Source organism: Chlorocebus sabaeus, chromosome 25 (assembly GCF_047675955.1).
Source record: "Chlorocebus sabaeus isolate Y175 chromosome 25, mChlSab1.0.hap1, whole genome shotgun sequence".
NCBI lineage: Eukaryota > Metazoa > Chordata > Mammalia > Primates > Cercopithecidae > Chlorocebus > Chlorocebus sabaeus.
The window spans coordinates 1,140,226-1,167,064 of record NC_132928.1 but is presented as its reverse complement, the minus strand read 5'-3'; the positions used below and the strand labels follow the sequence as shown (position 1 = coordinate 1,167,064).

The 26,839-nt window shown below is 55.4% G+C and overlaps 1 protein-coding gene across 1 annotated transcript in view; it reads left to right on the top strand.

Annotated features, from left to right (window-relative positions):
* OBSCN (obscurin, cytoskeletal calmodulin and titin-interacting RhoGEF) overlaps nucleotides 1-26,839 on the top strand; it is a 164,786-nt gene that overhangs the window by 103,710 nt on the left and 34,237 nt on the right. Inside the window, 26 exon segments of the mRNA XM_073011456.1 lie at nucleotides 1,719-1,991; nucleotides 2,604-2,879; nucleotides 3,460-3,747; nucleotides 3,888-4,169; nucleotides 4,878-5,251; nucleotides 7,274-8,144; nucleotides 9,234-9,512; nucleotides 13,944-14,022; nucleotides 14,277-14,401; nucleotides 14,671-14,868; nucleotides 15,584-15,616; nucleotides 15,887-15,985; nucleotides 16,152-16,370; nucleotides 16,858-16,918; nucleotides 17,267-17,337; nucleotides 18,055-18,177; nucleotides 18,295-18,434; nucleotides 18,985-19,185; nucleotides 19,332-19,414; nucleotides 19,895-20,068; nucleotides 20,975-21,131; nucleotides 21,533-21,649; nucleotides 21,751-21,915; nucleotides 22,122-22,280; nucleotides 22,464-22,641; nucleotides 23,179-23,292. Coding sequence (XP_072867557.1) covers nucleotides 1,719-1,991; nucleotides 2,604-2,879; nucleotides 3,460-3,747; nucleotides 3,888-4,169; nucleotides 4,878-5,251; nucleotides 7,274-8,144; nucleotides 9,234-9,512; nucleotides 13,944-14,022; nucleotides 14,277-14,401; nucleotides 14,671-14,868; nucleotides 15,584-15,616; nucleotides 15,887-15,985; nucleotides 16,152-16,370; nucleotides 16,858-16,918; nucleotides 17,267-17,337; nucleotides 18,055-18,177; nucleotides 18,295-18,434; nucleotides 18,985-19,185; nucleotides 19,332-19,414; nucleotides 19,895-20,068; nucleotides 20,975-21,131; nucleotides 21,533-21,649; nucleotides 21,751-21,915; nucleotides 22,122-22,280; nucleotides 22,464-22,641; nucleotides 23,179-23,292 — 5,139 coding nt within the window.

Sequence of the window (26,839 nt, the reverse complement as noted above, 5' to 3'; positions counted from 1 at the left end):
TGAAACCCAGTCCCTTGTGTAGCCAAAAGCAGCGCCTGCTGAGTCTACCCCTGCTGTCACCTGCTTCCTCCGCTGTGGGCTTAGGCTAGGTTTATGCCCTTCTGGGAAAGAGCTGGCCATATGGGAGTCCCCTCCCAGTGACTTACATGGTGGTTTTGCCCCCATCCACCCTCAAAGAAAATGTGGAAGGTTCACCTGGGTCCTGGGGCAAACAGCCATTTGTGGAGCAGGATTTGTACAGTGGAGATGGGACAGCGACCCCAAGAAAGATGGCAGAGTCCTTGCAGAAGGGGCAAGCTGGGCTGGGGCTCTGGCTCCTGAGCCAGGGCCAGAGGGCATGGGGTGGGGGGACTTTGGAGGGTTTGTGTCCCTGTTGGGGCAGTGTGCCCAGGGCCAGAGGGAGGTAGAGGCAAAGAGGACTAGGAGGGGCCCCCCAGGAAAGATACCAAGCCTGACAGTGCTGTCTCCCATGGGTGGGGGTGAGGTGTGTCTGCGGTGGATAGCCCTGGGCTGTCGTGGTGGGCCCCCTTCCCTGGGCTGTGTGCCAGGCGGTCACTGCTCTGCCATTTCCTGCCATTGCTCTGCGCTTGCTGCCGCTGAAGCCTCTAATGCTGACAGCAGAGGGTGGGATGGCTTCGGTGGCTCAGCTCCAGGGGCTGATGTGTGTCCGGCATGTTGGCCGACAGATCCCGTGGTGGAGGTGGTCAGTGCCATGCAGGATTTGGCCGTGGAGGAGGGTGGCTCGGCCGAGCTCCTCTGCCAGTACTCACAGCCCGTGCAGGCCACATGGAAGATGGACGAGCGGGAGGTGCGCACGGATGGGCACCGTGTCATCATAGAGCAGGACTGGAACGTGGCCAGGCTGACCTTCAGGCCGGCCTTGCCCTGTGACAGTGGCATCTATTCTTGTGAGGCTGCGGGCACCCGCGTAGTGGCCCTGCTGCAAGTGCAAGGTGAGGCCGCCTGGTGGGCAGCCCCAGGCCTGGGGCAGCTTTGGCACAGCTTTGGCTGTGCAGTGATAGTGGAATGGCAGGCTGTGTCTGGTGGCTCTGGGACACAGGTGGCTCGGACAGGTGGAAACAGGCCACATAGGTGGCAAGCTCGCTGCACCAGGAGCTGAGCTGTGGGTAGGCGGGGCATGCACAGCTGCTGAACTTGTGGCTTCCATGAAGAATGTGTGGCCAAATTCGAGACTCCTACACGTGAACCCACAAGAGAATTAGAAAGGGAGGGGAGAGCGGAGCAGGGCAGTGGATTAGGGAGGAGGTCTCTGGTTGTTGTGAGTCTGAGCATGGCATCCTAGGGGCCAGGCAGCAGGTCTAGTAGCTCTGTTCGGGGGTGCAGAGAAAGGGGGCTGTTTCCAGACACTGAAGCTGCAGTGGGGCCATGGCAGGTAAAGCATGGCTCTGAGCCTCGTGGCTGTGTTTAAGCCCAGTTGTGCGGTTGGCGAGTTTCTAGTCTCGTGAACACCTGTGAGGTTTCTCACCTGTGAGGTCAGGAACCCAGTGCCAAAGTGGGCAGGACATGGTGTGGCGGGGGGGTCCTGGGTGACTACAGAGGCAGGCACGGTGGCTCCACCCTGGACACTGAGTGCCCCCCTCCACATAGCTTCTGGGGAGGGGGTATTTTGTTTGACTTTTTGTAGTTTTCAGGACACTCCCAAGGGACGTGGGGATCCTGGAAGCGCAGGCATGGTCTGAGCCTCCCTCTCCCCGCAGCCAAGAACACAGTGGTGCGGGGGCTGGAGAACGTGGAGGCGCTGGAGGGTGGCGAGGCGCTGTTCGAGTGCCAGCTGTCCCAGCCTGAGGTGGCTGCCCACACCTGGCTGCTGGACGACGAACCCGTGCGGACCTCGGAGAACGCCGAGGTGGTCTACTTTGAGAACGGCCTGCGCCACCTGCTGCTGCTCAAAAACTTGCGGCCGCAAGACAGCTGCCGGGTGACCTTCCTGGCTGGGGATATGGTGACGTCCGCGTTCCTCACGGTCCGAGGTGACTGTGCTCTGCCGGTGCAGGGCGGGGCCAGATCCCACTAGAGGCTGCGGGGTGCGGGTGGCAGAGGGGGCGGGGCTGGGGGGCTGCGGCTGCAGAGGGGACATCAGTCTCCAAGACCCTCCTGCAGGAGGCTGGGCCGCCCGCGCTGCAGAGGCGCTGAGGCTCTGAGGCCCTGGTGCTGCTGGCAGGGCTGGGGAAGGGAGCGGCACAAGGGGCAGGGTTCGCCAGGGGCCGGCCCCTCCCACCTGAGGCTGGGAGCCACCCACTTCACAGTGGGTAGAAGCCCCGGGGCCCGAGGCTCAGGAGGGGTGCATGGTGTGTTCGCCGTGCGCCGAGACCAGAGGCTCTCCGGAGCCAGGAGGGGGACATGTTGGTCTCTGGGACTCGCAGGAGTCTGGGTTGAAGACAGGCATGACTGGGGACCAGATGAGAGGTGTCTCCCGGGGGAGGCTGGGTTGACTTTGAGAGAGGGGTTTGCTGGGGCCGCAGGTGGGGAGCTTCGGTCTCCCAGACTCCTCCCACCCACGCAGGTGGGAAGAAGCGAGGGTCTGAAGTCCAGGCCCTGCTCCAGCCCTTGCCCTCACATCCCTTCCTCGGGCACACCCGCAGGCTGGCGCCTGGAGATCCTGGAGCCGCTGAAAAACGCGACGGTCCGGGCCGGCGCGCAGGCCCTCTTCACCTGCACGCTCAGCGAGGTGGTGCCCGTGGGAGAGGCGTCTTGGTACATCAATGGTGCGGCGGTGCAGCCGGATGACGCCGACTGGACTGTCACCGCCGATGGCAGTCACCACGCCCTACTGCTGCGCAGCGCCCAGCTCCTCCATGCTGGGGAGGTCACCTTCGCTTGCCGTGACGCCGTGGCTTCTGCGCGACTCACCGTGCTGGGTGGGTGGTGGGCGGGCTCCTTTCTCCCTCCCCTGCAGGTCGGGTCTGGGGCCCGCCTGGCTTCCAGAGCTTGGGGGTCAGTGGGTGACCATCCCGGGCTGGGTTCTGCAGCATCTGCCCACTGCAGAGCTTGGGGTTGACTGCCTGCAGATATGGGCCTGGCCATGGGGGTCTGGGAGGCTGCCCTTGGCCAGGCATAACGATGCATGAGTCTACCACCCTGTGGGTTCATAAGGCCAAAGTCCCCTCATTCTGCTCCACCTCCCCCTCAGCTCCCCCAACTCCTAATGCAGATCTGAGCCCAGCTCTGGGGAGACAGGAGGTGCAGAGACCGCCAGGGGCTCTCCACACTGGTTGGGCTCTGGACACATATAGTCTCCATGTGACACGCAAGTGCGCCACCATGGGGCCTGGGCAGCATCCCTCACTCCCTGAGACGGGCTGGGCCACTAGGTACAGCAGCACGCTGCCTTCGGGTACAGCCACACCACCTGCAACCAGTATCAGAGTCCAGTGGCTTCCAGAGGGGCTGTTAGTGCCGACAGGGAGCCACCCCCCTGACTGGTTCCCCTTTCCCCAGGCCTCCCTGACCCCCCAGAGGATGCTGAAGTGGTGGCTCGCAGCAGCCACACTGTGACACTGTCTTGGGCAGCTCCCATGAGTGATGGAGGTGGTGGTCTCTGTGGCTACCGTGTGGAGGTGAAGGAGGGGGCCATGGGCCAGTGGCGGCTGTGCCACGAGCTGGTGCCTGGACCCGAGTGTGTGGTGGATGGCCTGGCCCCTGGGGAGACCTACCGCTTCCGTGTGGCAGCTGTGGGCCCAGTGGGTGCTGGGGAACCGGTTCACCTGCCCCAGACTGTGCAGCTTGGTGAGTTGCTTCACTGGGGCCTGGGGAGTTCACAGCCCCCACAAGCTGGAAGAGGGAGGGGTCCCCAGGGGTGGGGCCTGCACCCTGGGTGCATCTTTGCTGATGGAGCCTGTCTTCTGTCCGTTAATGCTGTTCCCCAGCAGAGCCACCGAAGCCTGTGCCTCCCCAGCCCTCTGCCCCTGAGAGCCGGCAGGTGGCAGTTGGTGAGGATGTCTGTCTGGAGCTTGAGGTGGCAGCTGAGGCTGGCGAGGTCATCTGGCACAAGGGAAAGGAGTGCATCCAGCCCAGTGGGCGGTTCGAGGTGGTCTCCCAGGGTCGGCGACAGATGCTGGTGATCAGGGGCTTCACAGCAGAAGACCAGGGCGAGTACCACTGTGGACCAGCCCAGGGCTCCACCTGCCCCGCGGCTGCCACCTTCCAGGGTGCGTCGTCCCTGTCCTTCCAGGTTCCAGGGTGGGGAGCTTTGGTGTGGGGGTGCAGCTTGACCTTCCTCTCACAGGGTCTCTTAGGGAAGGGCTGAGGGTCCTTTTGAGGCCCATCACATAGGAGAGACTGAGGCTGCATAGGGAGATGTGGTAAACCCCATGTTGCAAAGTCTTGATGGCCTAGGCCAGCCTGCCTGTCCCTGAGCAAGTCCTGGGTGGTGCAGCCCTTGGTTCTCCTATTCTGGTCCCTTTAAGCTTCTGGGCCCCTGCACACAGACATCCCCTGTACTCTGAACCCCCTGAAAACCCCAGTGCTCCGAGCCCTCCCACACTCTGAGGCCTGTCCCCTGAACTCTGAGCCTGATCCTCCCTGCATGGCAGCCAGCACCCCCATGAGTCTAGGCACTCTATCCCAGAAGCAGGGCCAGAAGGGCTCAAATCAGCCCAATTTGCTTTTGCAGAGTCCTTTCCTGTTCCAGTCATCACATACCCTGTGCAGGGAGGTAGACTGTGGCCTCACTCAAAGTGGGGGAGCCAAGGCTCAGGGGCTCTGAGACTTGCAAAGATTGTGCCATCTGAAGTAGCTAGTGCCAGGTGGGGGTAGAGGCCTAGCAAGGCCACAGCCCAGCTACATACTGATAAGCAGCTGAGGTCTGGGCTGATGGCTCTGAACTAGCCCACTGACCAGTCTTTTGCCTTCCTCAGTGGCGCTGAGCCCAGCCTCTGTGGATGAGGCCCCTCCTCAGCCCAGCCTGCCCCTCGAGGCAGCCCAGGAGGGCGACCTGCACCAACTATGGGAGGCCCTGGCTCGGAAACGTCGCATGAGCCGTGAGCCCACGCTAGACTCCATTAGCGAGCTGCCTGAGGAGGATGGCCGCTCACAGCACCTGCCACAGGAGGCAGAGGAGGTGGCACCTGATCTCTCGGAAGGCTACTCCACGGCTGATGAGCTGGCACGCACTGGAGAGGCTGACCTCTCACACACCAGCTCTGATGATGAGTCCCGGGCAGGCACCCCTTCCCTGGTCACCTACCTCAAGAAGGCTGGGAGGCAAGGCACCTCACCACTGACCAGCAAGGTGAGCCCCCCCAACTTGCCCTGCAAGAAGAGGTCTGAGACCTTCACCATCCATCCATCCATCCATCCATCCATCCATCCATCCATCCATGCATCCATCTACCATTCATTCACCCATCCATGCATCAATCCATCCACCATTCCTCCATCCATCCACCATTCATCTATCCGTCCATTCATGCACCCATCCACCATTCATCCACCCATCCATGCATCCATCCATCCACCATTCATCAATCCATCCGTGCATGTATCCATCCACCATTCATCCATTCATTCATGCATCCATTCATCCACCCATCTATGCATCCATCCACCATTCATCCATTCATTCATGCATCCATCCATCTAAACCACTCATCCACCCATCTATGCATCCATCGATCCATCCATCCTTCCTTCCATCCACCCATCCACCATTCATCCATCTATGCATCCATCCATCCATGCATCCACCCATCCTTTCATTCATCCAACTGCCATCCCTCTATTCAATCCAACTGCCATCCATCTATTCAGGCATCTGTTTTTCCGTCCTTCCATCCTTCTACCTAATCCATCCATTCATACATCTGTCTTTCCTTACTTTCATCTGTTTATGCATCATCCATCTACCATCCATCCATCCATTCATCCATCCTTCCATCCATCCATACACGATCCATCCATCAATGCATGCATTTATGCTCTTCTGTCTGTTCACCATCCATCCTTCAATCCATGCATCTGTCTATTCTTCCCTCCATCCATCCATCCATCCATCCATGTATCCATTCTTCCTTTCATTCATTCATCCATTCATGCATTCATTCTTTCTTTCATCCACCCATCTATGTGTCCATCTTTCTTTCCTTTCATCTATTCCTTATCTGCCATCTATTCATCCATATGTTCATCTTTCTTTCCTTTGTTCCATCTATTCATCCACCATCTATCCATCCATGCACACATTCTTCCTTCCATCTAGTCATGCATTCACCATCTATATACTCTGCCATCTATATACTCATCCGTCTGTCATCTGTTCACCATCTCACCATCTGTCCATTCATCATCTTTCTATAATCCTTCCATCTGTCCATCTATGCATGTATCCATTCATCATCCATCTACCATCCTTCCATTTGTCCATCCATGTATACTTCCATCCTTCCTTCTTTTCATCTATTCACCCATCCTCCTATCTGACATGCACCCATCTACCCACTATCCATTCATGTATCTACTCACTATCCTGTTATTCATCCATCCATCTACCATCTACCCACCATCCTTCCAGTCCATTCCATTCCATTCCATTCCATTCCATTCCATTCCATTCCATTCCATTCATCCATCCATCCATCTACTATCCATCTGCCACTCCTGCACTTGTTCACCTGTTCATTCATTTGTCTGTCAGCCTGTTTACCCACCTATGCAACCATACAACTCCATCCATCTGCTGTTTATCATCTATCCACCTACTCTTTCACCCATCCATCCACCATTTGTCCATAATCTATTCCTGTACTCGTTCACCTGTTTGTCTGTTTGTCTGTCAGCCTGTTTACCCACTCATCTACCCATACCACCATCTGTATAACCATTCACTCATCCACCAGCTACCCACCTACCCATCCATCTATCCATCCATCCATACACCTGTTCTCCCGTTCAACCATCCATTAATTGATGTATCTCTCCATCCACCCTGCATCCATCCATTCATATACACATCTGACCATTAAAACTTTTGCCTGAAGAGTTGGAACTGGTCTCTTCATGGTGTTCTTCACAACCCTGTTCATCGTGGTCTGAGTGATTGTGTAAAGTGATTTCCAGGAAGTGGGCTTGCTTTTTGGAAGGTGCTGTCAGACATCTAGGTCAAATTGAAGCTAGTGTTGGTCCAATTGGTAGGAGGAAAAAGGGCATACTGGAGCAAGACCTGGAGCTGCCCCTGCCATGCGTTCCACACCAGTCGTGCCCTGTTCCTGGCCTCAGATTCCCTATCTCACCATGACATCAGGCTCTGTGCCCACAGGTTGGGGCCCCAGCAGCCCCCTCTGTGAAGCCACAGCAGCAGCAGGAGCCGCTGGCTGCTGTGCGCCCACCTCTGGGAGACCTGAGCACCAAAGACCTGGGTGATCCCTCAATGGACAAGGCAGCTGTGAAGATCCAGGCCGCCTTTAAGGGCTACAAGGTCCGGAAGGAGATGAAGCAGCAGGAAGGGCCTATGTTCTCCCACGCATTTGGGGACACCGAGGCACAGGTAGGGGATGCCCTGCGGCTGGAGTGTGTCGTGGCCAGCAAGGCAGATGTGCGAGCCTGCTGGCTGAAGGATGGTGTGGAGCTGACCGACGGGCGGCACCATCACATCGACCAGCTTAGGGATGGCACCTGTTCTCTGCTGATCACTGGCCTGGGCCATGCTGATGCTGGCCACTACACCTGTCAGGTGAGCAACAAGTTTGGCCAGGTGGCCCACAGTGCCTGCGTGGTGATCAGTGGGACAGAGAGTGAGGCCGAGAGCTCCTCTGGGGGTGAGCTGGACAATGCCTTCCGCCGGGCTGCCCGGCGGCTGCACCGGCTCTTCCGCACCAAAAGCCCGGCTGAGGTTTCAGACGAGGAGCTCTTCCTGAGTGCAGATGAGGGCCCTGCAGAGCCAGAGGAGCCTGCGGACTGGCAGACATACCGCGAAGATGAGCATTTCATTTGCATCCGTTTTGAGGCACTCACCGAGGCCCGCCAGGCGGTAACTCGCTTCCAGGAGATGTTTGCCACATTGGGCATCGGGGTGGAGATCAACCTGGTGGAGGAGGGGCCTCGGAGGGTAGAGATGCGCATCAGCAAAGAGGCCCCTGCCCCTGTGGTGCCTCCAGAGCCATTGCCCAGCCTACTGACTTCTGATGCTGGTGAGTCTGCACACAGCCTCGGTCTGGGGTCACGAACCAGGGTGCAGAGGCAGGGAGAGGCAGGGGAGAAGGATCCAGAGTCTGCTGCAAGCTTAAGGGGTTACCCATGCCCACCATTGGGTTATTTGCAGGTGCAGCCCACTGAGGTGTGAAAAGCCCTGACTTTGAAGTTAAATAGAGCTGAATTTGAACTCCAACCCTGTCTCTTACTAACTATGTGCTTTGGGGGAAGCTGCTTAGCATCTCTGTGCCTCAGCTTTCACATCTGTGAAATGACAATGGGAATGCAGTTCTACCTTGGTATACACAGAGGATGGATTTTAGAACCCTTATGTGTACCCAAATCCACACATACTCAAGTCCCCAAATCAGCCCTGCAGAACCTATATATATGAAAAGTCAGCGCTATACAGGGTTTTGCATCCCACAGATGCTGTATTTTTTTTATCCAGTTTGGTTGAAAAATATCCACACATAAGTGAACCCATGCAGTTCAAATGCATGTTGTTCAAGGGTCATTTGTGTTCACTCTCTAGAATTTTTTAAAAATGAGACTCTGAAGCCTGTATAAAATGCTGCACTCCTCATGGTCCAGTCTGCTACCGTTTCCCATTCCAGCATCTAGGAGTAATTAAAAAGCCATTTCCTTATTTACTTGTATCTCTCTAGGAATGTTAAAGAGGGTATGATGAATGACCCACAGTGTTATTTCTTGAAACTTCTCTCCAATTTTGAGCCTCTGCCTTGCTTCAAATCCCTCACCTGCTCCTCCTGGACTTACAGGCCAAACAGTCTTTATCTTTGCTTTACCTCCCTTTTCCTCCCTGTTTCCAGCCCTTTATCGCTTTTGCCTCAGAGCAGCTTGGGAACCAAGCTGGCAAACAGAATTCTTAGAGAACAAGGAAGAGAGAGAAGTTTAGCAGGCAAAGATACCATTCTGTTTAGCTGTCAGGGTCTATGAACACTCCCATATGAATGATTGCTCTGTACATCATATGTGTCAAACCATTCATCTGGTGGCAACTTGCATGTATGTGGCAGCTGGACATGATCATTGTTCCCTGGGGCTAAATCACCCATCTATCCCAGCCCCGGTGTTCCTGACCGAGTTGCAGAACCAAGAAGTGCAAGATGGGTATCCTGTGAGCTTTGACTGTGTGGTGAGAGGTCAGCCCATGCCTAGTGTGCGTTGGTTCAAGGATGGGAAGTTGTTGGAGGAGGATGACCACTACATGATTAATGAAGACCAACAGGGTGGCCATCAGCTCATCATTACAGCCGTGGTGCCAGCAGACATGGGTGTCTACCGCTGCCTGGCTGAGAACAGCATGGGTGTCTCCTCCACCAAGGCTGAGCTCCGTGTGGACTGTGAGTACTGCTCCTGGTTTGGTGTCTCCAGGGTGGGTGGTGTAGGGGCTCCTGAGTTGGTCTTGAGGATGATTCAGAGAGCATTCGTCTCAGGCCAGGCAGGATTTGGGGCCTCAGAGTCTTGTGGCTGATGGAAAGCTCTCTGGGAGCTAGGGCCAAGACAGGCCCCCAGTCTGGAGCCCCTTGGGGTAAGGGGTTGAGGGATCTCATCTCTGTGAGAGGCATCCTGGCTGGAACAGAGGCCCAGGAAGGTTTGGAAGTGGACCTCATAGAGTAAGGTGAGGGGGTCAAGAAGGGTGAGTCCAGCCTACCCCAACCACTCCCTTGAGGTCCCTTTTGAAGGCTGTCAGATGGCTTGATCAGGAAGCCTCTCAGGAGAAGCTCAAGAGCATGGTGAATGGTTCATGGCACTGTGACTGGAGGGCAGTGGTATAATCATAGCTCACTGTAACCTCAAACTCCTGGCCTCAAGTGATCCTCCTGCCTCAACAAAGGTTTTAAATTTTAATAAAGTACAATTTACCTACTTGTTCTTTGGTTGCTTGTGCTTTAGTTGTCATTTCTAGGAAATTATTGCCTAATCCAAGGTTATAAAGAGTTAAACACCTATGCCTATAGTAACTCATATATTTAGGTCTTTGGTCCATTTTGAGGTTTTTGTGTTTTGTTTTTTTGGTTTTTTTGGTTTTTTTTTTGTATATGATACGAAGTAAGGGCCCAAGTTTGTTCTTTTAATGTGGATACCCAGTTGTCTCAGCACCATTTGTTGAAAAGACTATTTCACCATTGAATTGTCTTGGAATTATTGTCAAAATTTGATTTTCTCTAAATGTATGGGTTTATTTATGGACTCTAAATTCTGTTTCATTCATCTAAATGTCTTTCATTATGCCAGCACTACACTGTCCTGATTACAGTAGCTCTGTAGTGGGTTTTGAAATTGGGAGGGTAAGTCCTCCAACTTCCTTCTTTTTCAAGATTTTTTTGCCTATTCTGGGTGCCTTGCATTTTCATATGAATTTTAGGATCAGCTTATCTCTTTCTTCACAAAAATTCTCTAGGTATTTTTAAAGATTTTTAAAAAAATAACTGGTTATGAGTAATTTGATTATGATGTTCTTTGGTGTACTTTTCTTCATGTTTGTTGAGGTTGGACTTTGTTGACCCTCTTAGAACTGTGGGTTTAGAGTTTTCATTAAGTTTGGAATTTCTGTGACCATTATTGCTTCAAATATTCTTTTCTCCAATTACATGTATATTAAGACGTATTATTATTATTGCTTCAAATATTCTTTTCTTCATTTACCTGTATATTAAGTCACATGGAGTGTGTACAGTTCACTAATGCTCTTTTCGCTTTAAAAAATTCCTGTATTTTGCATAGTTTTTATTCATGCCTTTATGTCCACTGTCTTTTCTTCTGTAATATCCATCCTATTAATCTCATTCATTTTATTATTTGTTTCTATAAGTTCTACTTGAGTTTTTTAAAATATATTCTACATCTCTACTTAACCTTTTGAATGCAGAGAATACAATTCTAATACCTGTTTTCATGTCTCCTCTACCAGTTCTAACATCTGCATCAATTCTGGGTTGGTTTCAGTTGATTATTTTCTACTTTATGGGTCATCTTTTCCTGTCTCTTGGTATGTCTGGTGATCTTTGATTGAGTGCCTGACATTGTAAACTTTACCCTGTTAGGATATTTTGTATTTCTGCCGATCTTCTTGAGCTTTGTTCTGGGATACAGTGAAGATACTTGGATGCAATTTTATTCTTTGGGGCCTAGCTTTTATGATTTCTTTGGTGGCTCCAGAGCAGTGCTCAGTCTAGGGCTAATTATTTCCCACTGCTGAGGCAAGAACTTTCCTGAGTACTCTACTCAATGCCCTTTGAGTTAGGAATTTTTCTAGTCTGACTGGTAGAACCAGGAGCTATTCCTGGTACTGTTTCCTCTAATCCTTTCAGGTGGGTCTTTCCTCACATGCAAATGCTAGTCAGTATTCTGCTGAGTCCTTGAGGCAGGTCCTTTCTCTGTACTGCTTTCTTTTCTCCAGCACTTTGTCTGTGAACTCTAGCTGCCTTAGTCTCCCAGGACTCTGGGCTCCATCTTCTCATCTCAAGGAGTCTGCTGGGACCTACCTCAGTATCCCTTCCCTGAGTCTACAAATTCAAGGCAGGAAACTGGCGCAATCACAGGGCTCATCTTTGTTTCCCATGTTTAGGAAATTGCTGTCCTGGCCTGGTGCACTTTGGCTCATGACTGTAATCCCAGCATTTTGGGAGGCTTAGGCAGGAGGATCACTTGAGCCTAGAAGTTCACGACTAGCCTGGGCAACACAGTGAGACCCTGTCTCTACAAAAAAAATACAAAAAAATTAGCCAGGCATGGTGCTGTACATCTGTAGTCCCAGCTGCTTGAGAAGCTAAGGCAAGAGGATCGCTTGAGCTGGGAGGTTGAGGCTGCAGTGAGCTATGATTGCACCACTGCACTCCAGCCTGGGTGACAGAGTGAGGCTCTGTCTCAAAAAAAAAAAAAAAAAAAAAAGAAAGAAAAGAAAAGTAGAGACATAGAATATATTTTATTTAATTTTTTTTATCTCTCAAGATTTATTTTTCAGTTCTTTACTTTTTCCGTTAAGTTACTGGGGTACAGGTGGTATTTGGTTACATGAGTAAGTTCTTTAGTGGTGATTGGCGAGATTTTGAGGCACCCATCACCTGAGCAGCATACACTGCACCTTATTTGTAGTCTTTCATCCCACGCCCCCACTCCCATGCTTTCCCCCAAGTCCCCAAAGTCCATTGTATCATTCTTATGCCTTTGCATCCTCATAGCTTGGCTCCCACGTATCAGTGAGAACATATGATGTTTGGTTTTCCATTGCTGAGTTACCTCACTTAGAATGATAGTCTCCAATCTCATCCAGGTCAGTGCAAATGCTGTTAATCCATTCCTTTTTATGGTTGTGTAGTATTCCATCCTATGTATATACCACAGTTACTTTATCCACTTGTTGATTGACGGGCATTTGAGGTTGGTTCCATGATTTTGCAGTTGTGAATTGTGCTGCTATAAACATGCGTATGCAAGTGTCTTTTTGAAATAATGACTTATTTTCCTCTGGGTAGATACCCAGTAGTGGGATTGCTGGAACAAATAGTAGTTCTACCTTTAGTCCTTTAGGGAATCTCCACACTGTTCCATAGTGGCTGTACTAGTTTACATTCCCACCAGTAGTGTAGAAGTGTTTCCTGACCACTGCATCCACACCAACATCTACTGTTTTTTAATTTTTAAATTATGACCATCCTTGCAGAAGTTAGGTGGTATCACATTGTGGTTTTGATTTGCATTTCCCTGATGATTAGTGATGTTGAGACAGAACATATTTTAAAAACCCAAGTAGAACTTCCAGAGATAAAAAATCCAATGGATAGGATTAATAGCAAGTAGAGAAGAAGATTATAAATATACAGAAGAAGGCGGGCACAGTGGCTCACGCCTGTAATCCCAGCACTTTGGGGGACCAAGGCGGGCGGATCATGAGGTCAGGAGATCGAGACCATCCTGACTAACACGGTGAAACCCCGTCTCTACTAAATATACAAAAAATTAGCCGGCGTGGTGGCGGGCGCCTGTAGTCCCAGCTACTCGGGAGGCTGAGACAATGGCGTGAACCCGGGAGGCGGAGCTTGCAGTGAGCCGAGATCGTGCCACTGCATTCCAGCCTGGGCGACAGAGCAAGACTCCGTCTCCAAAAAAAAAAAAAAAAAAAAAAAAAATATATATATATATATATATATATATATATAAAACAGAAGAAAAAAATAAAGGACATGATAGAAAGAGGATGAGGGAGGTCTCTGGGGGTCCCTTCTATAAGGGCAGTAATCCCATTCATGGAAGTTCCACCCTCATCACCTAATCACCTCCCAAAGGCCCATCTCTTTATCTATAGGGGGTTAATATTTCAGCATATGGTCTTTGGGGGGCATCTCAACATTTAGTCCATAAAAGAGGGTAAGTCCAACCTCAGTCACTCCATCTTGACTAGAAACACAAGTCCTAGCTGTTTGAGGCCTGTATCTTTTCATCCCATTATTCCCTAGTAGGATGGAACTGGAAGGTTCTACCACTATCACTGTTTCTTCTGAGGCCTCTGGATCATTCGTTATTAGTTTGTCATGTCAAAGAGGCTTGTAGTTAGTTATAGGCCTTGAAGTATGGGGCTGGTAATAGCTGGGGGTGGAGAGGCTACAATATCACTATTCCCCCTATGACTTCCTAGCTCCCAAGTCTAAGTGGCTTCCAGGCAAGGCTCTGTGATCAGGACCTCTGAGGGCCGAGGCCATCCTGGTGCAGGAGCTCGTGCTGGGGCAGACGGGATGGCAGGCCTTGCTCCAGTTCCCCTCTTCCTTCCCCAGTGACAAGCACAGACTATGACACTGCAGCAGATGCCACGGAGACCTCATCCTACTTCAGTGCCCAAGGCTACTTGTCCAGGTAGGAGCTGCCAGAGGTGGGCTGTGCCCCACGGACTGACATTGCAGGGCCTCTTGGGGAGTGATGCTGCTGGGTGAGGGCAGGGCTTGGTCTGACAGCATCCAATCCTGGAGCCTTCCTCCAAGCCCTGGCGGTCTCTGTCAGCAAACAGGGGCTTCCAACATCATCCATGCCCAAGCCCCTCAGCACCCCTCCCGCCCTGCTCCCCTCACTGCCCTACTTTATGGCTGACCCCTTTTCTGTTCTCCTGCCAGCCGGGAACAGGAGGGAACAGAGTCCACCACTGATGAGGGCCAGCTGCCCCAGGTGGTGGAGGAACTGAGAGACCTCCAGGTGGCCCCTGGCACACACCTGGCCAAGTTCCAGCTCAAGGTGAAAGGTGAGAGGGAGAGGGAGTGGGGACATGGCCATGGCAGGATGGAGGCCAAGGAGCCGTGCCCCGTCAGCTACAATTGAAAGGAGACCCCAGCAACAGGGTCAGGCAGTCACTCTCCCTGCTGCCTGGATGCTGGAGGCCGATACTCCATCACTGGTGGTGTGGGGGTGTTTGAGGGACCCTCTCTCCAGGCCTTCATCTGTCTCCCATCTGGAGGACACAGTGCCCGTGGGTGGTAGCCCAGGCTGACCACTCCCCCTCCCGTGGCCCAGGCTACCCTGCTCCCAGATTATACTGGTTCAAAGATGGCCAGCCCCTGACCGCATCTGCCCACATCCGCATGACTGACAAAAAGACCCTGCACACCCTGGAGATCATCTCAGTCACTCGGGAGGACTCTGGCCAGTATGCGGCCTACATCAGCAATGCCATGGGTGCCGCCTACTCATCTGCCCAGCTGCTGGTCCGAGGTGGGTGCTCTGAGGGGCCGGGCAGAGACTTGGGCCCTGGGCAGCATCCTGGCCAGGGCTGATATCCCCTGCACACCTTGCCATATCAGGCCCTCAGCGGGGGTCACTGGTACAAAGTGGCACAGGTGGCCAGAAGTTGGCCCTTCAGGGAGCGGGTATGCAGCCCTCTGTCCTGACTAATGGGCAGGCTGGAGGTTGAAGTTGACCCAGGAAAGTGGGTAAACACTGAGGCTCTAGGTAAATCCACGCACAGCCAGAGCCGGTGTAGCTTGGGACTAGAGGACCCTACTTCCTTATTGTTCAAAAAGTTCTGAGCACTGAGAGTTCATTCCAAGTTTCACCTAAACCCATCCTGCCACTGCTGCAGCTTTCCCCAGCGTCCCCAGGTGTGAGTCCTCTGCTGCTCTAGGCAGCATTATTTGGTTGTGTGCTGGTTCCAGTGTGGGGCCACAGAGTCCGTGGCAGGGTGAGGGTGGGTGGTGGGGCATTGGGTCTGGTCCATGCAGCCTGTTGCCTCTGTCACCAGAGTGTGTAAGTTGCAGGGCTTCATGGCCCAGGTTTCAGGCAGGGGTTAGGACGTTTGCTTGGGGAGCAGCGCTGCCCTTGAGTTCCCTCACTGCAGGGGGTAGAACTGCTGGGCTCCCGCACAGCGCTGAGTAGGAGCCATGGCGGGGTCCTGTTTGTGCTAGGTGTCTGACTCTAGTGCCTCTTTCAGGCCCCGATGAGCCAGAAGAGAAGCCTGCATCAGGTGAGGCAGCCCCAGACGGGCAGGGAGAGGCCAGGTGGCCATGGGTGCTGAGGGCCTGACCCTAGGGCTGGTCGAAGTGGAGGTGTGGGTGGCCATGGGCTGGCTCAGGGAGGGCGCACTTAGGAGACAGCCCGGCCGAGGGAACAGCGTGGTGCTGTCCAGGTGCTGGCTGTGGAGAGCCACCTGGGGGCCTGCAGACATCGTCGGGGGCCAGGAGGCAGGCGGTAGGGGCTGTGCCAAGGTCTCTGCCAGCCACCCTGTGCCCCCTAGATGTGCATGAGCAGCTGGTGCCACCCCGAATGCTGGAGAGGTTCACCCCCAAGAAAGTGAAGAAAGGCTCCAGCATTACCTTCTCCGTGAAGGTAGAAGGTAAGGCATTTCCTGTCCCCTGCTGTGGAAAGATCACCGCTGGGGGATGGGACAGAGGTGCCCCCTCCCCACTCACATCATCCTGAGGGAGGGTCACAGACAGGGCTCCACCTCCAGAGGCCCCGCTCCTGGCGGGGTGCGCTTACCACCTTCTGCCCGCCCCTAGGACGCCCGGCGCCCACCGTGCACTGGCTCAGGGAGGAGGCTGAGAGGGGTGTGCTGTGGATTGGCCCTGACACGCCAGGCTACACCATGGCCAGCTCTGCACAGCAGCACAGCCTGGTCCTGCTGGACGTGGGCCGGCAGCACCAGGGCATCTACACGTGCATCGCCAGCAACGCTGCCGGCCAGGCCCTCTGCTCCGCCAGCCTGCGCGTCTCGGGCCGTGAGTAGGGGGCGGGGGGGTGGAGGGCTGGGGCATGGGAGGTGGGCACTGGGTAGCTTTGGAGTCTCCTTGGGGCACACTGCCCATTACCACCATCTGGGCTAGGACCCTGTGGGACCCCCTCCTTCCTCTTCTCATTCTCTGACAGCACCAGGGAGACCCCAAGACGGGTCAGGCCCTGGTGGTGCTGGTGGTTTTGAGCCTCAGAGTCCCCTCTGGGCCCAGGCCCCGTGGGTTCTGCACCGCCGGCTCCAGGGACTTTTCCTGAAGCCCCCTGCATCCTGGGCCTTGCTCAGCCCCTCTGAGGACAGAACCCCTGTTCTCCTCCCATCACTGTTGGGGTGACCACAGGCCAAGAGTGGAATAGGGAGGTGAGCTTGGGCACAGCCCCTGCTCAGGGCTTCGGAGGGACCCAGTCCAGATCTGGAATCAGACGTGCCGGGGTTGGGAGCACCGTCCTGATGATTTTCCCGGTCCTCCCTGACAGTGTCTAAGGTGGAGGAGCAGGAGAAAGTGAAGGAAGCACTGATTTCCACTTTCCTGCAGGGGTAAGTGAGGGTTGCCCCGGGAGGCTGTTCCGGTCAGGGCCAAGGAGGATGCTCTAGGAGTGGGGGACGGGACAGCGCTGCCCCTGGGGAGAATACCTGTCCCAGAGCGTGTCCTGGCTTTGCCCCATGCAGGCCGTGTGGTTTGGGCCAGCTCTCTTCCTTCTCTGCACCTCAGTTTCCCCATTGTAAAGCGAAGGCTTCTGTTGGGCCTCTCTGGTATGGAGCCCCTTTCTCTAGTATCTTGGTCTGTTGTCCCCAGACCCTCTTTTTTTCAGGAGCTTCTGCATAAGGACAGAGGGTGGTGGGGTCCGGCCCAGGCCTCTCAGGACACCCCCTTTGCCCGTTTAGGACCACACAAGCCGTCTCAGCACAGGGGTTGGAAACTGCGAGTTTTGCTGACCTTGGTGGGCAGAGGAAAGGTACAGTCAGGGTGGGTGCATGCCTGTGAGGGGCCAGGGTGATCCCCTGATGCTGAGATCAGGGAGGAGGCTGCCCGGGGGTGGCTCCAGGCCTCAGAGGCCTCTCCTGAGCAGCACAGCACTGAGACACCTGCTCACACAGCCAGGACCAACCCATGCCTGGACTTCAGGCTTGATTAGTGTCGGAACCATGTCTGATCCCCATGGATCTGGGAGCCTGCGGGGTCCCTGGGCCAGCCCTGGACACAGAGCTCACATCCAGCGGGCTGTGTAGATACCAGGGTCTGGGTAGAACTCCTAGGTGCTGGGCACTGAGAACAGAGGCAACACAGCCCTGCTTTGGACCCATGGCCCCTTCTGCAGCCTGATGCCCAGGTCTGGTCTCTGCTGACTCTGTCCCCAATGCCCCTCATCCACTGTCCACTGGCAGTCCCCACCGTGCCCTCTGTCTCTGGACATTCTCAGCCCCCTGGTCATGCCTCGGCTTGACACTCATGAGCCAGAGTGACTCCTCATCCTGGCCAGTTGCCACCGGCCACCCGCCTTGCCAGCCACTTAGTCTCATCATCTCCCTGCTAGACATCAGCACCATGCGGGGGAGGCTTGGCTGTTTATTCGCCATTGGCTCCCAGGGCCCAAGATGGGCCTACAGCATGGGGTGCTTGGTACACATCTGAGGGGCACGCAACAACCTGAGAAGAGTGTTTGTATCCCCAGGAGAGCCTCTGGCTGCCAAGGAGGCCCTCAGACACCTGTCCCTTGCTGAGGTGGGCACAGAGGAGTTCCTGCAGAAACTGACCTCCCAGATCACCGAGATGGTATCGGCCAAGATCACGCAGGGTGAGGGGCAGCGGCCCATGTGCCAGGGTCACTGGGATGTGTCCGGGGTGTTTGCCCTTCCCCTGAGCCCTGGAAAGCCAGAGGCAGGCCAGGGTGTCATGATCCTTGCACCCCCAGCCAAGCTGCAGGTGCCTGGAGGTGACAGCGATGATGACTCCAAGACACCATCTGCATCCCCCCGCCACGGCCGATCACGGCCATCCTCCAGCATCCAGGAGTCTTCCTCAGAGTCAGAGGATGGTGACGCCCGAGGCGAGGTGGGCAGCTGGAATCCTCTGGGAGCAGGGCAGGGAGAGGCCCTGACCTTCCTGAAGAGAAGGTGAAGGGTGGGGAGGGGCTCAGGAGGCAGGACTCCCATGGGACTTTAGGGAGGTGGGACCCCAGCAAGTTGCAGGAACTGGTGAGAACAGGGTCTTCTCCACACAGCGTCCTATGGAGATTTGCCTTCCTGGAGAGCCATTTGTTTGGTTCATTCATTCACTCCTTCATTCCTTCAAAGGAGAATGTGTCTCAGGCCTCCAGTGTACCAGGCACCCTGTTAGGGCTTGGAGTGGGTGTGGAGACGGGGAGAAGGTAAACAAGTAACTGAGTGTAGGCAGTCCAGGCCTGGAGACCCCAGGGCTGTGGTGACCTCTAGGGTTGGGGGTGGGGCAGGGGAGGTCTCTCACATTCCTGCTGTTCTGTGTGGGACAGGAACCAGGCGTGTGCGTGCTGACTGGGGATCCCTGCCCTGTGGCTTGGGATCTCGGCAGGCCCAGCTGGCACCTCCCGGGTCTCAACACTTTAGCACCCCCACCCCCCTCTCAGATCTTTGACATCTACGTGGTCACCGCCGATTACCTGCCCCTGGGGGCTGAGCAGGATGCCATTGCACTGCGGGAAGGCCAGTACGTGGAGGTCCTGGATGCAGCCCACCCTCTGCGCTGGCTCGTCCGCACCAAGCCCACCAAGTCCAGCCCCTCACGGCAGGGCTGGGTGTCACCAGCCTACCTGGACAGGAGGCTCAAGGTACCTGAATGGCCAAGCAGGAGGGGTCCTCAGGGGTCCTGGAGACCCCTAGGAGGGGCGTCCCAATTTGAGGGGCGAGAGCCCAATCCCCACAGGGCAGGGCCAGAGTTCAGCACCCCGACCGGAATACTCCTGTCCCTCACCAGCTGTCACCTGAGTGGGGGGCTGTTGAGGCCCCTGAGTTCCCCGGGGAGGCTGTGTCTGAAGATGAATACAAGTCAAGGCTGAGGTGAGTGCCTGCTGGGCTGGAGGTGGTGGCACTGGCATCCCACTGACTGGACAGTCTTCCAAAGAAGCTGGCTGCTTGCCCTGGCTCTGGGTCCAGGCCCTAACCCTGGAGGTCTTGGGGTCATGGCCATGCTGATTCCTCTGCAGGGGCCTTTGAAACAGTGCTCCTGTGTGAGCCTATCAGGGACAGGTAGGGGCCAAGGACAGCAGAGCAGGCCCAGAGCTGCCTGGGTTCCCGCAGCTGCCCTCCCAGCCTTGTACTGGCAGGACCCATCTGGGTGGCTTCCTGGTGTTGGGACCGGCCTTGTCCGAGAGGGAGCCTCTCTCCACCTGCTCTCCCACTTCCTGTGAGCAGGCATCAGGCTGCGCAGCAGGAGGCGCTCCCATTTAGCAGCTGAGGGAGCGGGAGCCTCGTGGCCCACAGTCCCTGCACGGGAAGCAGGAGCTCCGTGGTCCCTTATGGCGGCCCCCTCCTGCCCAGCTCTGTGATCCAGGAGCTGCTGAGTTCTGAGCAGGCCTTCGTGGAGGAGCTGCAGTTCCTGCAGAGCCACCACCTGCAGCACCTGGAGCGCTGCCCCCACGTGCCCGCAGCTGTGGCCAGCCAGAAGGCAGTCATCTTCCGCAATGTGCGGGACATCGGCCTCTTTCACAGCAGGTGTGTGGGTGGGGCCACACACACACACACACACACACACGTCCATGCATAGACGCACTGTAGGGCCAGGCCTCGTGCAGGTGGGTTGGAGCCAAGGAGGGAGAGAACCTGTGCTGACTTGATTTATCCCTCAGCGCACCTCCCCTCAGAAACCCAGACATGTGTACCTGGCTTACTCATGGGAAGGCCTGCGGTGCACCAACAGCTAACTGGCATGTGCGCAGGCCCACGTGCATGCACACCCTCACACGTGTGCACACATGAACACATACATGTGTACAGGTGCAGCCTTTAACAGCATATACCCATGTGCATGGCACATGTGCACATCTGTAAATGCACACACATGCACACAGTACACCCATACACCCATATACATGTGTACATCACCTGTGTGCCCACAGTGCATACCTATAGACGTACGTACACATATATGCCTGTGTACATGTATACATGTTATACACATGGACACACATATGTACATGTCTCCACACTATTTTTGCACACCTATGCATATGCACTTCTGCACATATGTGCACACCCAGCATGTACATGCACATCCTTTCATCCGAACACTTGAGTACATGCACACATGCATATAACACAGCATCTCCTTCCCCCACCACCTGCCTGTGTATGCAGCCACATGTACTCATACACATTTACATGCCTCCACAAATGTGCATGCCCACATACATGTACACATATAATATTCATGTGAGCTTTCAAACACGGCACACAAGCACTTCTTTGCATGCCCACACATGTCTGCATGCATTCTCTCACAAACCCCAGAAGCCACAGGCCCCAGCCCTTGTGCAGGGCCAGCTTCCTCCCAGAGGTGAGGGCTCAGGGCCAGGCTATGGGGCTCAGGCTGAGTCCTGATGCCATCCCCCTTCACGGCAGCTTCCTGCAGGAGCTGCAGCAATGCGACACAGATGACGACGTGGCCATGTGCTTCATCAAGAACCAGGCAGCCTTTGAGCAGTACCTGGAGTTCCTGGTGGGGCGCGTGCAGGCTGAGTCGGTGGTCGTCAGCACGGCCATCCAGGAGTTCTACAAGGTGCCCATGCCTGAGCTCATGGACTCCTGAACCTCAGTGCCTGCCCTTGGCTCCCTCTGAAGGCTCACTGAGCCCAGGCATCCTCCAGGGTTCATCCTGGCCTGCCCACATCAGAACCTGCGTTCATCCCCGACCTTGCCACTGCCCACAGCCTCCCTGCGGCCCCCTTGGGCCTCAGTTCAGAAATGCGGGTGGAGCTGCTTCTGCAGCCCTGTGCTCCTGGGCAGGCCACTTCAGTAGCCCAAGTCCTGTGCTTGTCACCTGTCAGTAGGTGATGACAGCTGTCACCTGGGGTGCAAGTTGTGTGTGCACCCTGGGGACCCACCCTCCAGCTCTCAGGGACACAGCCATCAGGGGGCCTTGCATTCCTGCCCTAAAATCCACCCTCCTGGTTCCCACAGAAATATGCAGAGGAGGCCCTGTCAGCAGGGGACCCCTCTCAGCCCCCGCCGCCACCTCTGCAGCACTACCTGGAGCAGCCGGTGGAGCGGGTGCAGCGATACCAGGGCTTGCTGAAGGTGGGCACCACCTCCCCTGCCCCACCTCCTCTGCCCAGGCTGGGTCTTTTGGGGTCCAGCCTGTGGAGCAGTCTGAACCCTGACCTTCGCCCCGGCCCCAGGAGCTGATCCGCAACAAGGCGCGGAACAGACAGAACTGTGTGCTGCTGGAGCAGGCCTATGCCGTGGTGTCTGCCCTGCCGCAGCGCGCCGAGAACAAGCTGCACGTGTCCCTCATGGAGAAGTACCCGGGCACCCTGGAGGCCCTGGGCGAGCCCATCCGCCAGGTTGGGGAGGGGCAGGGGCCGGGGCTGGGAGATGCGTGTGAGGTGGGTGGATATTGGGGTGTTGGGGGCTTGCATCTGGGGCTGCCAGGAGGTGGGGGTGTGTGCATGAGTTGGGCAGGGCACTGGGTACTTGGGTGGCTGTGGGGTCTGCACCTCTGAGCAGTCTGGCCCAACACAGGCTGACCGCAGTCCACACCCTCCCCCAGGGCCACTTCATCGTGTGGGAGGGTGCGCCAGGGGCCCGAATGCCCTGGAAGGGCCACAACCGTCACGTGTTCCTCTTCCGCAACCACCTGGTAATCTGCAAGCCCCGGCGAGACTCCCGCACCGATACCTTCAGCTACGTGTTCCGGAACATGATGAAGGTCTGTGGGCTCCGGGCTGCTGGGCGGGGCTCCCTGTCCCTCAGCTCCGGGGTGGATGCCGGCGGCCACGCCTGCAGCCGCTGGTCCAGAGTGGCCTGAATGTTTCCTCATCGAGTCCCACATCTGTTGAGGATGGTCAGCCCGTGTCCCCATCCCTGTGCTGACACCCTCCCCTACCCACAGCTGAGCAGCATCGACCTGAATGACCAGGTGGAGGGGGATGACCGTGCCTTTGAGGTGTGGCAGGAGCGGGAGGACTCGGTGCGCAAGTACCTGCTGCAGGCACGGACAGCCATTATCAAGAACTCGTGGGTGAAGGAGATCTGTGGCATCCAGCAGCGTCTGGCCCTGCCTGTGTGGCGTGAGTGTCCACCTCCCCGGGGGCCCAGGTGGCTGAGCCGGGATGGGGCACCCAAGCCTGTTCCTGCAGCCGCACAGGTCCCTACCTGGGTGGGTGTGAGGGGTGGGCTCGTTCCTAGGACAGACGGCTCAACCAGCCTGTGGCATGTGATGGCTACAGCCTCATGGGGAGCCCCTGGGCTGGGTGTTGGATTAGCCCTGACCCAAGGTCGGGGATACCATGGGGGCCCCAAGCTCAAGGCACCCACCCAGATCATGTCAGGGGCTGTGAAGGGTCTGGCAGCCCAGGGTCTGCTTCCTCAACTAGAACAGAATCTTCCCCCGAGCCCCCACTGCTCTCTGTTTAACACACGCCTGCCTCACTCACCTGACTCTGGATGGGGACCTTGGATGAGGGGTGACAAGGGACAGTCCCTATAGTGGCCACACCATCAGATGTGGGGCTGGTGGTGCAGGGCAGGTGACCTGCCAGGTGCACCTGGGGGTGCCGCAGCCCAATGTCCCCCCGCAGAGTACTCAGGGCCGTGTGTGTCCTCAGGGCCCCCAGACTTTGAAGAGGAGCTGGCTGACTGCACAGCCGAGCTGGGTGAGACAGTCAAGCTGGCCTGCCGCGTGACAGGCACACCCAAGCCTGTCATCAGCTGGTACAAAGGTAAACCCCGGGGCCGGGGGCTGTGGCCTTCCTGTCCAAGATGCTGGCCCTGCAACAGAAAAGAGCCTCCCGAGAGAAACAGGCTGTGAGGGCTGGGGACCCTGGGGACCCAGTATGGGATTTGGCCGGGAGTCTGGGGCATAAAGGACAGGCCTCATATGTTCACTTGCCACCTGCCTTCCAAATCAAAGGCAGCATGGTTGGGGACATGGAGATGCCGAGACGTGGAGAGGAGGGAGTTCAGTGAGGGGACTCGGCTCTGCAAAGCTGCTAGTCCCATAGTCAGGGCAGATTGCAGCCAAAGGGCCCAGGTTAAAGTAGCTCCTGGGAGAGCCACCTAGGGAAAGGTCCAGGTGGCACTAGGCATGAACTTCCAGTTGTCCCCTCCTGGGGGCATCATTTCTCCCAGTGACAGCATGTGATGACATGCACAGGGTGGTGCCAACCAGGTGCTTCCCTGGCTATGGTGTCCAGGGTTTTGCAGGCTCAGCCATGGAATCGTGACTCACTGCTCTGTGGTGGGCCTTGGGCTCCAGCCCTTCTGGAAGCCAAGCTGATGCTGTATGGCCCAGGGACCCCCAGGAATCTCAGAAATCTCACGGTCAGCATAGATGATCCCATGTGGCCCAGGGCTCCCAAGGAGAACAGATGCTTTTACCAGGCAGGATATCCCAAGGGCCTGAGATCACCTCCCAGGAGCTGCGGACCTCTCCCTGGGGAGCTGTGCTGGAGCCATGTCGGGTTTGAGCAGCAGAGGGACACAGTTTGGCTCTGTCATCTGTCACCTTGGCTGTAATGCCAGGAACCTGCTGGGGAGGGCCAAGAGGGGACATGAGACACCAACCTGGGAGTCACTGTGCTGGAGCTGGGGACCCGGGCTCAGGGATGGCTGTGGATTCCAGGGGTGTGTTGAAGGTTGAGCTGGCCCGATTTGCTGATAGCGTGGCTGGCTATGTGGAAAGAGCTTGGCATCCAGATGTGCACACAGTTGGGGCTGGACATCCACCAGGGTGGTTCCGTTTGCAAAGGTAGAAGGCTGGGGAGAGGCACGGTGGTGTGCAGACAGGGCTGGGTGGGAGGAAGAAGCAGCAGGCCTGGGAGGACCCTGCAGAGTCGAGGTGCCTGCAGTGATGCTGGCAGAGGGACCGAGGGGTGGTCGGAGAAGTACAAGTAAGGCTCAGAAGAGGGATGTGGCCAGAGGCGACGAATGGGACGTTGTCAGCTCACAGAGCATCTGACCTGCCAGTTGATGCAGACGCAGAGTGCATGTGGAGGGGGTGAAGCCAAGCACCCAGGCTTGAGAGCCCCCACTTCCAGAGTCTGCAGAAATGAGGGGACGCGAACCCAGGGGAAGGAACGGCCAGGGAAGTGGGGGCCCAGGAAGCCAGCCAGGGAGAGGCCAGCGGGGAGTGGGCAGGGGCATCCAGGGCTGCCAGGGTCCCCATTCTACCCTTCACACATGTGCAAGTCAGCCTGTCACGGTTTACACACGTACACATTACACACACTTGTACACACACATACATAGAGACACATACAGAGATACATGCTACGCACTCATGCATATGTACATACACACCACATATATATGCATTACACACACATATACATTAACACTATATGTGTAATATACATAGATGTACACCACACATACAGATATTACACATACATGCATAGTATACAATACATATACACAAATACATACCATACACATGAATATGTACATAGATACACATTATACAGGTACACATACATGCACACACACCACATGCACATGCATCATGCACAAGTGCATACTACATGTGCCTATACAACTACATAGATATATACACAGATACATGCAAACATGCACTATACACATAGATACATGCACATTACACACACAAGTACATACTTTACATATGCACACACACTTTATACACAGCTACACGTACATGTATGCACACTGTACACATATATAAATATACATATTAGAGACCACACATATGTGCACACATAGATAATACTGCACACATATACATATGTACACAGCCACATACCATACACAATACACATGCACAGATACATGCAACACACATGCATGCTACACACATAGACACCATATATTTATATTCATAAATACTACACACTCATCTGCATGCGTACATACACAGTACACATATATACCCACCATACACATAGGTACACACAAGCATACGTACTACACACATATCTGCATGTAAACATGCACAAATGCTACATATACACATTATACATGTGTAGTTATTTGCACACACACAGAAGACACAAGACGTCCAAGACAGAAATGATTCATCATCAACGTGAGGCAGCAGCCAGAACAGGCTCTTGCCACAGCTCTCGGGTAGTGTGGGAGAAACCTGCACATGCATGTGCTGCACCATGGATTTCAGGGGCTGCATCTTATCACCTTGGGTGTCTCCAGGGAGGGAGGCATCTCTGCTCCACTGTCCTGGAATGTCTGCTTCTGTGAGCACTGCTGTCTGGAGCATCTGGGCTGCAGGAGCTGGCCAACTGTGGGGCATTGTGCCCCAAGAGACCCAGCTCCACCCTATTTCCACAGGCTCCAGCCGCTCGGGGATTTTCCCACACTTGTGCCCAGCCCTCAGCCATCCTGGCTAATCTGACTGACGCTGGCTGGTATGCCGTCCTTCCAGTCTAACTCAGGCTGCATTTAATCAAGCCTCTCAGCAGGGGAGATGCCAACCTGTGGGACTGCCCTGGACCATCCCAAGGCACCAGCCGCCACATGTGTGGCTCCCACACAGGAAGTCTTGAGAACACAGTTATTGTTTACAATTTGGGGACTCCTAGGAAGGCACACATCAGTACTGACTGATGGTACCTCCCAGATGACCCCCCAGGGGGTCACCTGGGCTGGCTGACCGGCCTCCAAGCCCCCAGTTCAGTCCTTATAACCTAGTGCTGTCCTGGTGTTGCAGGCACCATCCAGGCCCTCAGCCCTTCCTGTTCTCCCTGTCCACAGCAACTGGGCCCGCGGGTCTGCCCATGACTGAGGACGGGGCTGGAGAGGAAGGACTCTAGGGAGTTTTGCCTGGGTGTGTTGGGAGGGGCCATCCCGGTGTCCACTGGTGAGAGCTGATGAACACAATGGCTTGGAGGGCTGCCCTGGGATACCTCTGGAGGAAGGCTCGGATGGGTCATTAATGCCTGCTCCCTGGGGTCTTAGGAGCTTCCCTCCTGCCACCTGTCGAGACCTCTCCTCCAGGAGGTTAGGTTCAAGAGGAACAAAATCTTTTTTATCAAAGCCTGCCAGAAGCCAGTTGAATGCCCTGAGCCCTGCTCCCTTTGGACCAGGCTGCCACCGAGGGTTGGTCACGGCAGAGCCTGGGTTTCCCTATGGATGGAGGCCCTCCCCTTCCCCTTGCTTCCTAACCACCAGTAGGCAGCTTGCACGAGAGAGCTCCTCTCTGGGGACAGCTGCCCTTGGTGACTGGACTGCCTTCCAAAGGTCTGTAGGGCAAGAGGAGGTGGGCACAGTCAGACTGCCATCCCCTTGCTGAGTGGC